General features: G+C 37.8%; 1 protein-coding gene across 4 annotated transcripts in view; it reads left to right on the top strand.

The window, feature by feature from the left end:
• The window catches only part of GFM2 (GTP dependent ribosome recycling factor mitochondrial 2), a 63,154-nt gene that overhangs the window by 12,181 nt on the left and 37,807 nt on the right, over positions 1–13,166 (top strand). For 3 of the 4 annotated variants that reach the window (XM_062212251.1, XM_062212249.1, XM_062212250.1), the window contains exons 6-10: positions 648–773; positions 2,644–2,732; positions 6,319–6,407; positions 8,398–8,458; positions 8,715–8,894. In XM_062212251.1, the coding sequence (XP_062068235.1) occupies positions 648–773; positions 2,644–2,732; positions 6,319–6,407; positions 8,398–8,458; positions 8,715–8,894 (545 nt within the window). The remainder of the gene's footprint in view (positions 1–647; positions 774–2,643; positions 2,733–6,318; positions 6,408–8,397; positions 8,459–8,714; positions 8,895–13,166) is intronic. The other variant, XM_062212252.1, reaches the window with a different exon arrangement.

The raw sequence follows: 13,166 nt of genomic DNA, 5'->3' as shown, positions 1-13,166 counted from the left end.
AAATAAAATGCCTTTTCTTTGAAAATTTAATGATGAGAAGGTTTTATAAAGAATTATTTAATTTTGGAAGAATTTTTTTCTCTAACTTGTTCCAAGTACCTAACAGTTAATCATCTACTAGACAACCTACTTCATTTATTGCCTAATTTTACTTTTATAGCAACTCAGCAAAGGTAGTTTTATTAGCCTTATTTCATAAACTTGGTTAAATAACTTAAGATCATGGGGAGTAAGTGGTTAAATCAGGTTTGGGCTCTTTCATTCCACTATTCTTACCTCCTACCAAGGACACCATAGGGAGAAACATCAAATAAAGGAGGAATAATTAAAATATGGCTAAGAAAAAAGTGGAAAATATATGTGGCTGAGTTAAATTACGTGGATCTTAACCTTACTTGTAAAAGAAAAAGAAAAATTAATTTTATGGCACATTTACTAATCTTACTGAAATAGCTTCTCTAGAATGAAAATTTACTTAAAGGAAGAGTAAGGGCTGTAAATATTAAACCATATATTTTTGGAGAGATTTTGCTTAAAGTAAATTCAACTGTAATAGGTAGATATCAAGTACAAATAGAATATACTTGCTATTAAGATAGATCTGTAAAAACAGAAAAAAATCACTGTGACATCTTTTTCCTGATTAGATGTTGATGATGGAGACACGGTGACAGATTTCATGGCTCAAGAACGAGAAAGAGGCATTACTATTCAATCAGCTGCTGTTACTTTTGATTGGAAAGGGTATAGAATCAATCTAATTGATACACCAGGTATGGTACTGTTCTAACACTACAGCGATACTGCATCAGTTTTTTATTTGCTTGTTTGTATGTTTTCTTATCTTTTTTTTAAATAGTGCAAATTTTTTTTAAGATTTATTTATTTATTTGAAAGGCAGAATTAGAGAGAGAGTGATGGTGGGAACAGTGCAGGGAGTCAGAGAATCTTCCACCCACTGGTTCACTCCCCAAATGGCCACATTGGTCATGACTGGGCCAGTCAAAGCCAGGAGCCAAGAGCCTCCTCCAGGCCCCCAGTGTGGGTACAGAGACGAAAGCACCTGAGCCATCCTCCACTACCTTCCCAGGCCACCAGCAGGGAGCTGGATTGAAAGTGGAAAAGCCGGCCGGCGCCGCGGCTCACTAGGCTAATCCTCCACCTTGCGGCGCCGGCACACCGGGTTCTAGTCCCGGTCGGGGCACCAATCCTGTCCCGGTTGCCCCTCTTCCAGGCCAGCTCTCTGCTGTGGCCCGGGAGTGCAGTGGAGGATGGCCCAAGTGCTTGGGCCCTGCACCCCATGGGAGACCAGGAGAAGCACCTGGCTCCTGCCATTGGATCAGCGCGGTGCGCCGGCCGCAGCGCGCTACCGCGGCGGCCATTGGAGGGTGAACCAACGGCAAAAAGGAAGACCTTTCTCTCTGTCTCTCTCTCTCTCACTGTCCACTCTGCCTGTCAAAAATAAAAAAAAAATAAAAAAAAGAAAGTGGAAAAGCCGAGACTTGAACCAGTGCCCATATGGGATACCAGTGCTGCAGACAGCGGCTTACCTGCTACACCACAACACTGGCCCCTGTATGGGTTTTTCAGTTGTGGTAAAAAGCACATCCTAAAGTTTACCATTTTAGTTATTTTTAAGTATACACTTCAGTAGTGTTAGGTATATTCACATTGTTATGAAATGGATCTCCAGAACTTTTTCATTGCAAAACTGAGTTTCAGAGAGAGGCAGAGTTTCAGAGAGGGGGAGAGACTCAGAGAGACAGATCTTCCATCTGCTGATTCACTTCCCAGATGGCTACAACAGCAAGGGCTGTATAAGGCCAAAGCTTCTTCCAGGTCACCTTTGTGGGTCCCAGGGCCAAGTACTTGGGCTTTTCTCCACTGATTTCTCAGACACATTAGCAAGAAGCTGGACTGGTAGTGGAGCAGCTAGGACTTGAAGCAGTGCCCATATGGGATGTCAGTGTCTCAAGCCTTGGCTTAACCTGCTACAGCACAACACTGGCCCCTAGGAAAAGGTTTTCAAAGTTTATCCATGCTGTATCATGTGACAGATTGCTTTTTACGGCTGTATAGCACTCCATTTATGCCTCTATCATATTTTGTTTATCCATTTTTCCATTGGTGCACATAGTAGATGTTACCAAGAACATGAGTGTGCAAATATCTCTTCAAGATCCTGCTTTCAATATTTTGAGGTATATGCTCAGAAATGGGTTGTCAGATCATATGACTATTTGTTGAGGAGGATTCATTCTGAGAGGAGGAGCATGGTGTGGGCAAGAGGCGCGGAGTCACCACACAGACCCTGGGAGTCGGGTGAAAGCAGGCCAGAGGCGAGCAGCCTGCAGATTCGTTTATTTCAGTTGGTATAACAGCTTATATAGCCAAGGCAGCCAATCTGGTCAAAGGGCGGTCTATGCCCTAACCAATCACAGCCTGTTGCCAGGCAGTATCCGAACCCATCCAATCACAGCCTGTTGCCAGGCAGGCTCCATTGCCAAGTGGGTTTCAAAGCCATTCCTGAGTAACTGACGCTTGCTTGCCAGTGGCCATCTTGGCATGGCCTTCTCATTCCACCACAACTATTTTCTTTCTTTTAGTATTTTAAGCAATATATTTCTAATCTTTTTTTCTTAGGTCATGTTGACTTCACCTTGGAGGTTGAGCGCTGCCTAAGAGTTTTGGATGGTGCAGTGGCTGTATTTGATGCCTCTGCTGGTGTAGAGGTAAAAAATATTGCCAAAGTAAAGTGAAAATAGAAATTTTTTAAAAGGTAGAATAAATAAGATTTAGTTAACTATGACCTTTTATCATGTAAGTTAATATAAATCAAATTATGATTAAAGTTGGAATTTAATATTGACAGTCTATATATGATCTTAGATGTTTCATAGTAAAATTTGCTTTTCTCTAGCAGATATGATAGTGTCAAGAACTACCTTACTTTCAAGCTAACAAGTTAACCTGCCATAGTTTTGTAGATCCTGACAGAAAATAAGACTCCTGGGTCAGAGACAAAGGACTACGTTAGTCACAGAAATAACAATATCTCACATATACAGCATTTTACTATACTAGTTCCCCAAATCCCAATTTCTGTGGGATGATATGAAGGGATTCAGATGACAACTGCATATATGTTGGATTGAGAGAAACCCTGTGTTTAAATAATGGAAATATTTTATAATGTGCAGTAACCATACCTGCCCTTTATTCTGAGAGAAAGCATCATCTTCCAAGGTTGTAAGCAAACCTGCCTTTTGTTCTACAGAAAGACATTGTCTCTTTCAGGGCTGTTCACTGAACAATCAGGTTATTGAATATGTTTTGAAAATGGATTTATATTAAATTTATTACTTACAGGGTTAGCAGTATCTTCCTTATAGGTGGTATTGCCTTCATCTTATAGTCTCAAGATTGGCATTATATTGCATATAGAACCCATATTTGTTCTTCCAACCTTAAAATTACTAAATGTGATACTATCTTAAGTAATTATCATTAACATTCCCTGTAATGGGACAAACTGGTATAGTGAACTTCCTGGTTTGCATTGAAAAGGATACAATATCACCTGTGTTGTATTCCTGCCAGAAATCTTTCATCCAAGTTCAATTTTTAGAAAACAGAAATCTAAGTGAAAAAAATTCTGCAAGAAAATTGCTGTAACTTTGTAAGTTGAATTTTTTGTTCTTACTGTGCCATGAATGATTTTGGGAAAAAGCTAGAGAGCACTCTTTCTAGATTAAAGGCTTTTAAAGAGACAAAAGTAAATGTAATATGTGATCCTGGATTGGATCTTATATCAAAAAACATTAGAGGACAACATTGGGAAAACTCGGAAAAATTTTTTTAAAAGATTTATTCTATTTATTTAAAAGAGCTACAGAGAGAGGTAGAGACAGAGAAAGAGGTCCTCCATCGGCTGGTTCACTCCCCAGATGGCCGCAGCAGCCAGACCTGTGCTGATTCGAAGCCAGGAGCCAGGAGCTTCTTCCAGATCTTCCATGTGGGTGCAGGGGCCCAAGGACCTGGGCTGTCCTCCACTGCTATCCCAGGCTGTAGCAGAGAGCTAGATCGGAAGAGGAGCAGCCGGGACTCAAACCGGCGTCCACATGGGATGCTGGCGCTTAAGGCCAGGGCCTTTAACCCGCTGCGCCACAGTGCTGGCCCTGGAAAATTTTGAATATGACATTAACATATCATGTCAACTTGACAGATCCTGAACATGATAATTATAGTTGTTCATTTGGGAGAAGGTCCTTATTTTTTTGGAAATACATAACTGAAGTATTTAGTGTTGGAATGTCATGATAATCTGCAACTTTGCTTTCATGATTCTGCCTCCAACCACTTACCCACCTGATGTTTGGGTCCTTCAGTAAGTAGACGTCAACCTGGGGTATGGTGAATGGCAGATTAACTGGGGGACATACTGTGAAGAAAATTGATTCATTGAACATTATCAAAATTATATCTGTTTATTAAAAATAATTTACAAGTTGAAAGAGAGACAGTGGAAATGAGGAAGGGATGGAGGGTATGGTAGGACGTATCATTATGCTCTTAAAACCGTATATATGAAATTTGTTCCCTTTATGTAATTTTTTAAAAGTTGGAAAAAAATTGAAACAGCAAGCCAAAGAGAAGACATTTGTAATGTAAAATGGAAGTATTACATGAAGTTTAAATTTCCTGAATGCCCTAATGGTATTGGTTATTTAGGATACTATTTCACTGGTCTTGAGAAATATGTGCTGAAATTCTTATAGTATACACAAATGTGTATGACAGTGGACTTACGTCTGGAATATTTGAAGAATTATAAATCATTAATAAAAACAAAACCTCCGAAAAGGTTGAATGGACTCTACAAAAGTAGGCATTTCAGTCTGCAATAGGCACTTGAAATGATGCACAATATCATGAGTTATCAGGAAAATGCAGACTAAAATCACAAAAAGATGCCATTTTGTACCCACAAGAATTAATAAAATATAAAAGTTTGATTACAAATATTGTTGAGGATGTGAAGCAACTGTAACTCTTATATTGTTGGTAGGGCTTCCAAATAATAATACTTGGGAAGATTACTTGGCGGTTTCTTATAAACTTAAATTTACACCCACCTGCAAGTCTACTCCCTTTATCCAAGGGAAAGAAAACATTTCTCCAAAGACTGGTTCAAAATTTTTTTAGTAGCCAAATTCATAATAACCCCAAACCAGAATCAACCCAAGTGTACATCCACAGTTGGATAGAAAAATGAGCTGATACATTTATACAAAGAATTATGGCATTAAAACAGGAAAGACCCACTACACCCAACAACTTGGATGAATGTCAAAAACATTGTGTTGAGCCCAAGTACCCATGCTATTTATAGGAGGTACAAGAATATGCAGAATGAATCTTTGTGACAGAATTCAGAAGAGGTTGTTTATGGAGTCAGTAATGTGGGTGTGTAGGTCAAGAGAACAATTTCTGGAGTGTTCTATGTCCTGACTAGGGCAGTAGTTACACAAGCATATACTTTTATCAAAATTTATTATATATGAATTTTGCCTAAGTGAATAACAACCTGGTTTCTATTCTAAATAATGTCAGCACATTAGCTTTTTATGGTTTGCTTCTGGATTGTTGGACTATATAAGGCAAAAATTGTTTAATTCTCTCAAACTGTTTAATATGTACAAAAAAGAAAAGAAGTTAAATAGAAAACCATATGAGAGTTTCAACTTAAAAATATAGGCATTGGTTTCTTCCCTGTCCTCTTTAGTTTATGTTAACATTCAAAAATGCACAATAAAATGTTTTTGTCATGAAAGCATTTTTATACTACACTTCTATTTGTTCCTTTTACCACTTAGAAACCATCTAAATGAATAATGGCAAAAGTTTATATGTCACAGGTCAGAAATCTGACATAAAATGAGTTTGATATTGTGGCAAATACTGCTGGGGAGAAGTTTTAAAAAAATGTCATTCTTCTGTTTAATGCAGCCAAGTTTTTTTTTTCATGACTTGGTACCTCATGGGTTAATTCTCTTTATGTGATAACCTAAATAGTATTATCAAATAGTTGCATGCATATTTTTCATCACAATCATATCCCCAGCTGTGTTATCCTGAGAGCAAAAGAATAATCCTAAAAATGGCAGAAGTCTACTACAGTGGCATTAATTCAGTGTCAAAATAGGACTCACTATGTTACTGTAGATTCTTTGGCTCTATTCATTCCTTGTCTGGTGACATGGTTGTTTTTGTTTTTGTTTTTGCCAATGTATAGATTTTTCCTCATCTTTGCTTTAGGCCCAGACTCTCACTGTATGGAGGCAAGCTGATAAACACAAGATACCTCGAATCTGTTTTTTAAACAAGATGGACAAAACTGGAGCAAGGTATTTAAAATCTATTTATTTGTCTTATCAAAAGAGAATAATATAGTTTGAGTGTTAATGGACTACACTTAAAGTTAGAAATAGGTGTTATTCCCTGTTGGGTGTAAATATGCTGTAGAATCCCAGTTCATTCTTATTTAAGAAAGAATTGTGGCGCCTGCTCTGTGGCATAGTGGGTAAAGCTACCAACTGCAGCATCAACATCCCATATGGGCGCCAGTTCGAGTTCCAGCCACTCCACTCTGATCCAGCCCTGCTTATGTGCCTGAGAAAGCAGCAGATGGCCGAAGTCCTGGGGTCCCAGCATCCTTGTGGGAAACCTGGAGAAAGTTTCTGGCTTTGGATTGGCCCAGCCCTGGCTGTCGTGGCCATTTGGCAGGTGAACCAGTGAGTGCAAGACCTCTCTGTCTGCCTCTTTGCCTTTCCAATAAATAAATAAATAAATATCTCAGAAGAAAAGAAAAAAATTCAAAGCCATGAATTCTTAGGTTAACAATTTGGGAAACTGATGTGTTTTTTTTGTTTTGTTTTTTGTAATTTAAAGATTTATTTATTTATTTATTTGAAAGTCAGAGTTACACAGAGAAAGGAGAGGCAGAGAGAGAGAGAAAGGTCTTCATCCTATGGTTCACTCCCCAATTGGCCATAACAGCCTGAGCTGCACCGATCCGGAGCCAGGAGCTTCTTCCAGGTCTCCCACGTGGGTGCAGGGGCCCAAGGACTTGGGCCATCTTCTTCTGCTATCCCAGGCCATAGCAGAGAGCTGGATTGGAAGAGGAGCAGCCAGGACTAGAACCAGTGCCCATGTGGGATGCCGTCCCTCCAGGCCAGGGTGTTAACCCTCTGTGCCACAGCGCCAGCCCCGGCCCAGTGTATTTTCTGTTATCTTGACAAAGTGGTATCGTATGATTCTGTTCTCTTTAGAACTATTTATAGCATTGTTCCTATGAAGGTTAGTGTACTCCCCATCATTGCTGAAAATAGAGTATTGTATTCTGTAGTTGTCTTAGAGGATGGTGTTCTTTCTTGTTCCCTGCTTTTCTTTAACTACTGGGTCGTAGGCTTTCAATAAAAAGGAACTGGGAAGGGAGAATGTACTTGCTGTAAGACCAGCAGAGAGGGCAAAAAAAAGTTAATTTTGAAGTGCAGCACTCATGCTTGGAGATTTACAATGCATGCATTGATCTACGAGTATAATTCAGAGAATCTAAAAACAATTTGGAAAAATATAAAGGATGGGAGAGATCCTAGGCTATGGTAAGAGAGTAGCAAAAACAAAGCATGAACTATCCCTTCCCTAAACTACATGGCAGTAATTTTAATGTTGCTTCTCAAAGGACTCTTGTCTTGATTAATAATAGCACAGCAACTTCTAGAAATTCTGACTTTTTCTCTTCAGAGTTCCTACCGCTAGGTGGAAGTCCTCGTTTGCTGACAGACCATACTTGTGGGGATCAGAATGATTTATATGTATGTGAAAACCAGACCATATGCCAAAGATGACAAAGATGTGTGCCACATGGATAGCCAGCCTCAGTGTTAGTATAGTATATGATATTAAGAATGTCTTAAAATAAAAGGATAGAAAAATTAATTTGGTTCTTGGAAGAAAGCTAGTAGTTTGATATGGTAGCAACCCTAGTTGTAGAGGAAAGAATCAGTGACTTGTAATCACAAAGCTTGTATTTGGATCCTAACGGCCTTTTTTTTTTTTAAGGTTGTCTTAACTTGATGAATTCATTTAGTGTTAACCTGAGAGTTTAGTTGTCTGAAACTTAGAATAATATCCTAAACACCTTTTTGGTAAGATTATGGTAGGTTCTCAGTCACAATTATTGGCAATTGATATTAAGTTTGATGAAAAATAGTTCTACATGAAACTGTTAAATGATATTAAAGAGAATTAAAGGATTATTTTAGAGAACATTTTTAAACCTGTGTTAAGAGTCTTTAACTTTTTTTTTTTTTTTTTTTTTTTTGCTTTCCACAGTTTTAACTACTCAGTTGAAACCATCAGAGAGAAGTTGAAGGCAAAGCCTTTACTTTTACAGGTAACTTTGTTAAATAGAATAGATTCCTTCTCAGTTTCCTTATCAGTTTATATTATTATGACATACAGATTTCTGATGCTAGCTGACATCTTATTTTGTTGGAGAAGTTGGGCTATACATAAAGATAGTTAAATATTATGATAATGATAATAGATATTTTGGAGAAAATGATACAGTACAGCTAGCTAAGTTTTAGAACTGATTCAATTCTAAGTGCCTTATCACTTTGTAATATTAATCTCACTCTGTCCTACAGTTACCAGTTGGTGAAGCCAAAACTTTCAGAGGAGTAGTGGATGTAGTAAGTAAAGAAAAACTTATTTGGAATCCCAATTCAGATGATGGAAAAGACTTTGAGAGAAAACCCCTCTTGGAAATGAACGATCCTGAATTACTGAAGAAGACAATTGAAGCAAGGAATACCTTAATTGAACAAGTAAAATAAAATTGCATAGGAACTTTGAAACTTTGAAAAATATTTTATTGTGGAATTTTATATGAAACTATTTAATATGTAAAGTATGCAGAATAATAAAATGAATGCCAATTTGTGCACCATTCAGCTTAAGGATTCAAGTATTAGCAATTCCCTTAAATCTCTGTGTGCCACTTCCTGTTTGTAACTCTCTCCCTTCTACTAGTCATTACCTGCCCTAATAACCAGCATATATCTAGCATTATTCATTGCCTTTTCTTTATAATTTGCTATAAATTTATATATCTAAAGAAATTACTGTTACATGTATTGAGCTTTACATAAGTGGAATGCCACTGTTTGTGTTTTATTACATTGTTCCATATTATATTAGATATCCATGTGGCTATATGCAGTTATAGTTTATTCATTTTCAGTTTTGTTTTTTTTTTTAAGATTTATTTATTTGAAAGGCAGAGTTATACAAAGAGAGAAGAGGCAGAGAGAAATGTCTTCCATCCAATGGTTCACTCCCCAGTTGGCTGCCATGGCCGGAGCTGAGCACCAATCCAAAGCCAGGAGCCAGGAGCTTCTTCCAGGTCTCCCACATGGGTGCAGGGGCCCAAGGACTTGGGCCATCTTCTGCTGCTTTCCCAGGCCATAGCAGAGAGCTGCATTGGAAGAGGAGCAGCCGGGACTTGAACTGGTGCCCACATGGGATGCCTGTGCTACCCGCTGTACCACAGTGCTGGCCCCCGATTTTCAGTCTTATATAATATTCCCATATATGATTATACCACAATGTATTGTCTATCTCCTATGGTTAAACCTTAAGGGTGCTTCTCTTTTTGGCTATTGGAAACAATGTTGTTGTGAACATCTTTGTATCTCCTTGTATACAAATACAAGATTTCATTAAGGTTAAACTTAGAATTGCTGAACCAAATGATATGTTCATCTTTTACTTTACCATATGTCAAATTATTTAGTGTATTTTAAAACCATCAATTTTATAGTTAATATTCAGCTCTGGATCTTACCCACCCTCAAAGTTTTAATAGAAAATATTAATATTCTGTTGTGTTTATTTTTGCAATATTACATGGTTAGTCTATAGGATAATAAGTAAAACATACCCTAAATAAATGAATCTATGAATCCTATGGTAGAGAAAAACCTTTGAATGTGAGCCTTTTGATTTTTAATTTCTAAATTGAATTGGTCCGTGAAGCAGCTTTGTGGTACAGTGGATTAAGCCACCAACGCTTGCATGCCATTCCGAGTGTTGGTTCAACTCCCAGCCATTCCACTTTAAAAAAAAAAAAAAAATTATATGTTGTATAGGTGAAGCCTCATTGTGCTATTTATTTGCATTTCCCTGATGGCTAGTGACCCTGAGAATTTTTTCATGTGTCTGTTGGCCATTTAAATTTCATCCTTTGAAAAATGTTTGTCCAAGGCCTTTGCCCATTTCTTAACTGGACTTTTTGTTGTTGTTGTGGCGTTTCTTGAGCTCTTTATAGATTCTGAATATTAATCCTTTATCAGTTGCATTGTTTGAAAATATTTTCTCCCAAATATATTCTGTCCATTGCCTCTTCACTTTGTTGATTGCTTCCTTTGCAGTGCAGAAACTTCTCTACTTGATATAATCCTATTTGTCTATTTTTGTTTTTATTGTCTGTTCCTCTGAGGTCTTTTCCAAGAACTCTTTTGCCTATGCCAGTGTGTTGCAGGGTTTCCCAGATATTTTCCTGATGGTATCAGGTGTCAGATCATAGATTTTGATCTTCCATCCATTGTGAGTTGATTTTTATATAAGGTGTAAAGTAGGGGTCTTGTTTCATACTTCTACATGCATAGATCCAATTTTCCCATTACCGTTTGTTGAAGACACTGTCCTTTCTCCAGGATTGATTTTAGCTCATTTATCAAAAAGTATTTGGTTATGGATGTGTAGATTAGTTTCTGGGGGTTCTATTTTGTTCCATTCATCTACATGTCTGTTTTTGTGCCAGTACCATACTGTTTTGATTATAACTCCCCTGTAGTATGTCTTGCAGAGTGGTATTATGATGCCTCTAGCTTGGTTTTTATTGTTTAAGATTGATTTAGCTATTTGGGATTTCTTCTGTTCCCATATGAATTTTAGCATCGTGTTTTTCTAGATCTTAGAAGAATGTTATTGTTATTTTGGTAGGGATTGCATAGAATCTGTAAATTGCTTTGGGTAGTATGAACATTTTGATAATATTAACTCTTCCAGTCCACAAACATGGAAGATATTTTGCATTTTTTTCAATCTTCTATTTCTTTCCATAATACTTTGTAAGTTTCGTTGTAGAGATTTTTTTTTTTTTTTTTTTTTTTTTGACAGAGTGGATAGTGAGAGAGAGACAGAGAGAAAGGTCTTCCTTTTTGCCGTTGGTTCACTCTCCAATGGCCGCTGCGGCCAGCGCATAGCGCTGATCCGAAGCCAGGAGCCAGGTGCTTCTCCTGGTCTCCCATGCAGGTGCAGGGCCCAAGCACTTGGGCCATCCTCCACTGCCTTCCCAGGCCATAGCAGAGAGCTGGCCTGGAAGAAGGGCAACCGGGATAGAATCCGGCGCCCCAACTGGGACTAGAACCCCGTGTGCCGGCACCACAAGGTAGAGGATTAGCCTGTTGAGCCACGGCTCCGGCCTGTAGAGATCTTTCACATCCTTAATCAGGTTTTTCCCAAGGTATTTAAATTTATTGTAGCTGTTATAAATGGAACTGATCTTACAAGTTCTTTCTCAGGTTTGGCATTGTCTGCATATACAAAGGCTGTTGATTTTTGTGTGTTGATTTTATATCCTCCAACTTTAGCAAACTCTCTTATGAGTTCCAATAGTCTGTTAGTGGAGTCTTTTGTTGTCCCTATTTATAGAATTATGTCATCTGCAAACAGGGATAATTTGACTTTTTCCTTTCTAATTTGTATCCCTTTGATTTCTTTTTCTTGCCTAAAGGCTCTGGCTACAACTTCCAGAATTATATTGAATAGCAGTGATGAGAGAGGACATCCTTGTCTGGTTCTGGATCTTAGTGAAAATGCTTCCAACATTTCCCCATTCAATATGCTAGCTGTGGGTTTGTCTAGCATATATTGCCTTGATTAGTTAAGGAATATTCCTTTTATACCCAATTTGTTAAAAGTTTCTGTTATGAAAGGTTGTTGTATTTTATCAAATGCTTCCTCTGCATCTATTGATATAATCATATAGTTTTCATTCTTAAATTTCTTAATGTGATGTATCACATTTATTGATTTGTGTATGTTGAACCATCCCTCTTTGGTCCAGGTGAATCAACTTTCTGATGTATTATTGGATTTGATTAGCTAGTATTTTGTTGAAGATTTTTGCATCTGTGTTCAACAGGCATATTGGTGTGTAGTTCTTTCTTTGTTGTATCTTTTATTGGTTGGGGGTTAAGATGATACTGGCCTCATTGAAGGAGTCTTGAGAGGATGCTCCGTTTCAGTTGTTATCAATAATTTGAAAAGAATTGGAATTAGTTCTTTAAAAGTCTGGTAGAATTCAGCAGTGAAGCCATCCAGTCTTGGGCTTTTCTTTGTCAAGAGGGTCTTTAATTACTGATTCAATCCCTGTCTTGGTTATTGGTCTATTTAGGTTTTCTATGTTCATGACACAATTTTGGTAGATTGTGTGTGTCCAGGAATCTATCCATTTCTTCTGCATTTTTTAATTTGTTGGCATATAGCTGATTATAGTAATCCAGATGATTCTTTTTATTTTTGTGGTATCCATTGTAATATCTCCTTCATCCTCTCTGATTTTATTAATTTATATGCTTTCTCTTTGTTTTTGGTTAGTTGGATCATTGGTACATTAACTTCACTTATTTAAAAAAAAAAAACAGCTCTTCATTTCACTAATCCTTTGTATCTTTTTTTGGGTTCAATTGTCTTTTTTCTCATAATTATTTATTTCCTCTTACTAATTCTTAGTTTGGGTTGTTCTTGCTTTTCTAGGTCGAGATACATTATTAGATTATTTATTTTATGCCTTTCTTATTTCCTGATGTAGGCACTGGCTGCTATGAATTTTCCTTTTAACGTTGCTTTTATTATTTATTTGAAAGGCAGAGCTACAGAGGCAGACAGAGGGGGGCTCTCCATCCACTGGTTCACTCCCCAAATGGTCGCAATGGCCAGAGCTGAGCCAATTTGAAGCCAGAAGCCAGCTTCCTCCAGGTGTCCCATGCTAGGTGCAGGGGCCCAAGAACTCGGGCCATCCTCCACTGCCC

The sequence above is a fragment of the Lepus europaeus genome, chromosome 15 (genome assembly GCF_033115175.1).
Source record: "Lepus europaeus isolate LE1 chromosome 15, mLepTim1.pri, whole genome shotgun sequence".
NCBI classification, from domain to species: domain Eukaryota; kingdom Metazoa; phylum Chordata; class Mammalia; order Lagomorpha; family Leporidae; genus Lepus; species Lepus europaeus.
This window is presented reverse-complemented; position numbering and strand designations above follow the sequence as displayed.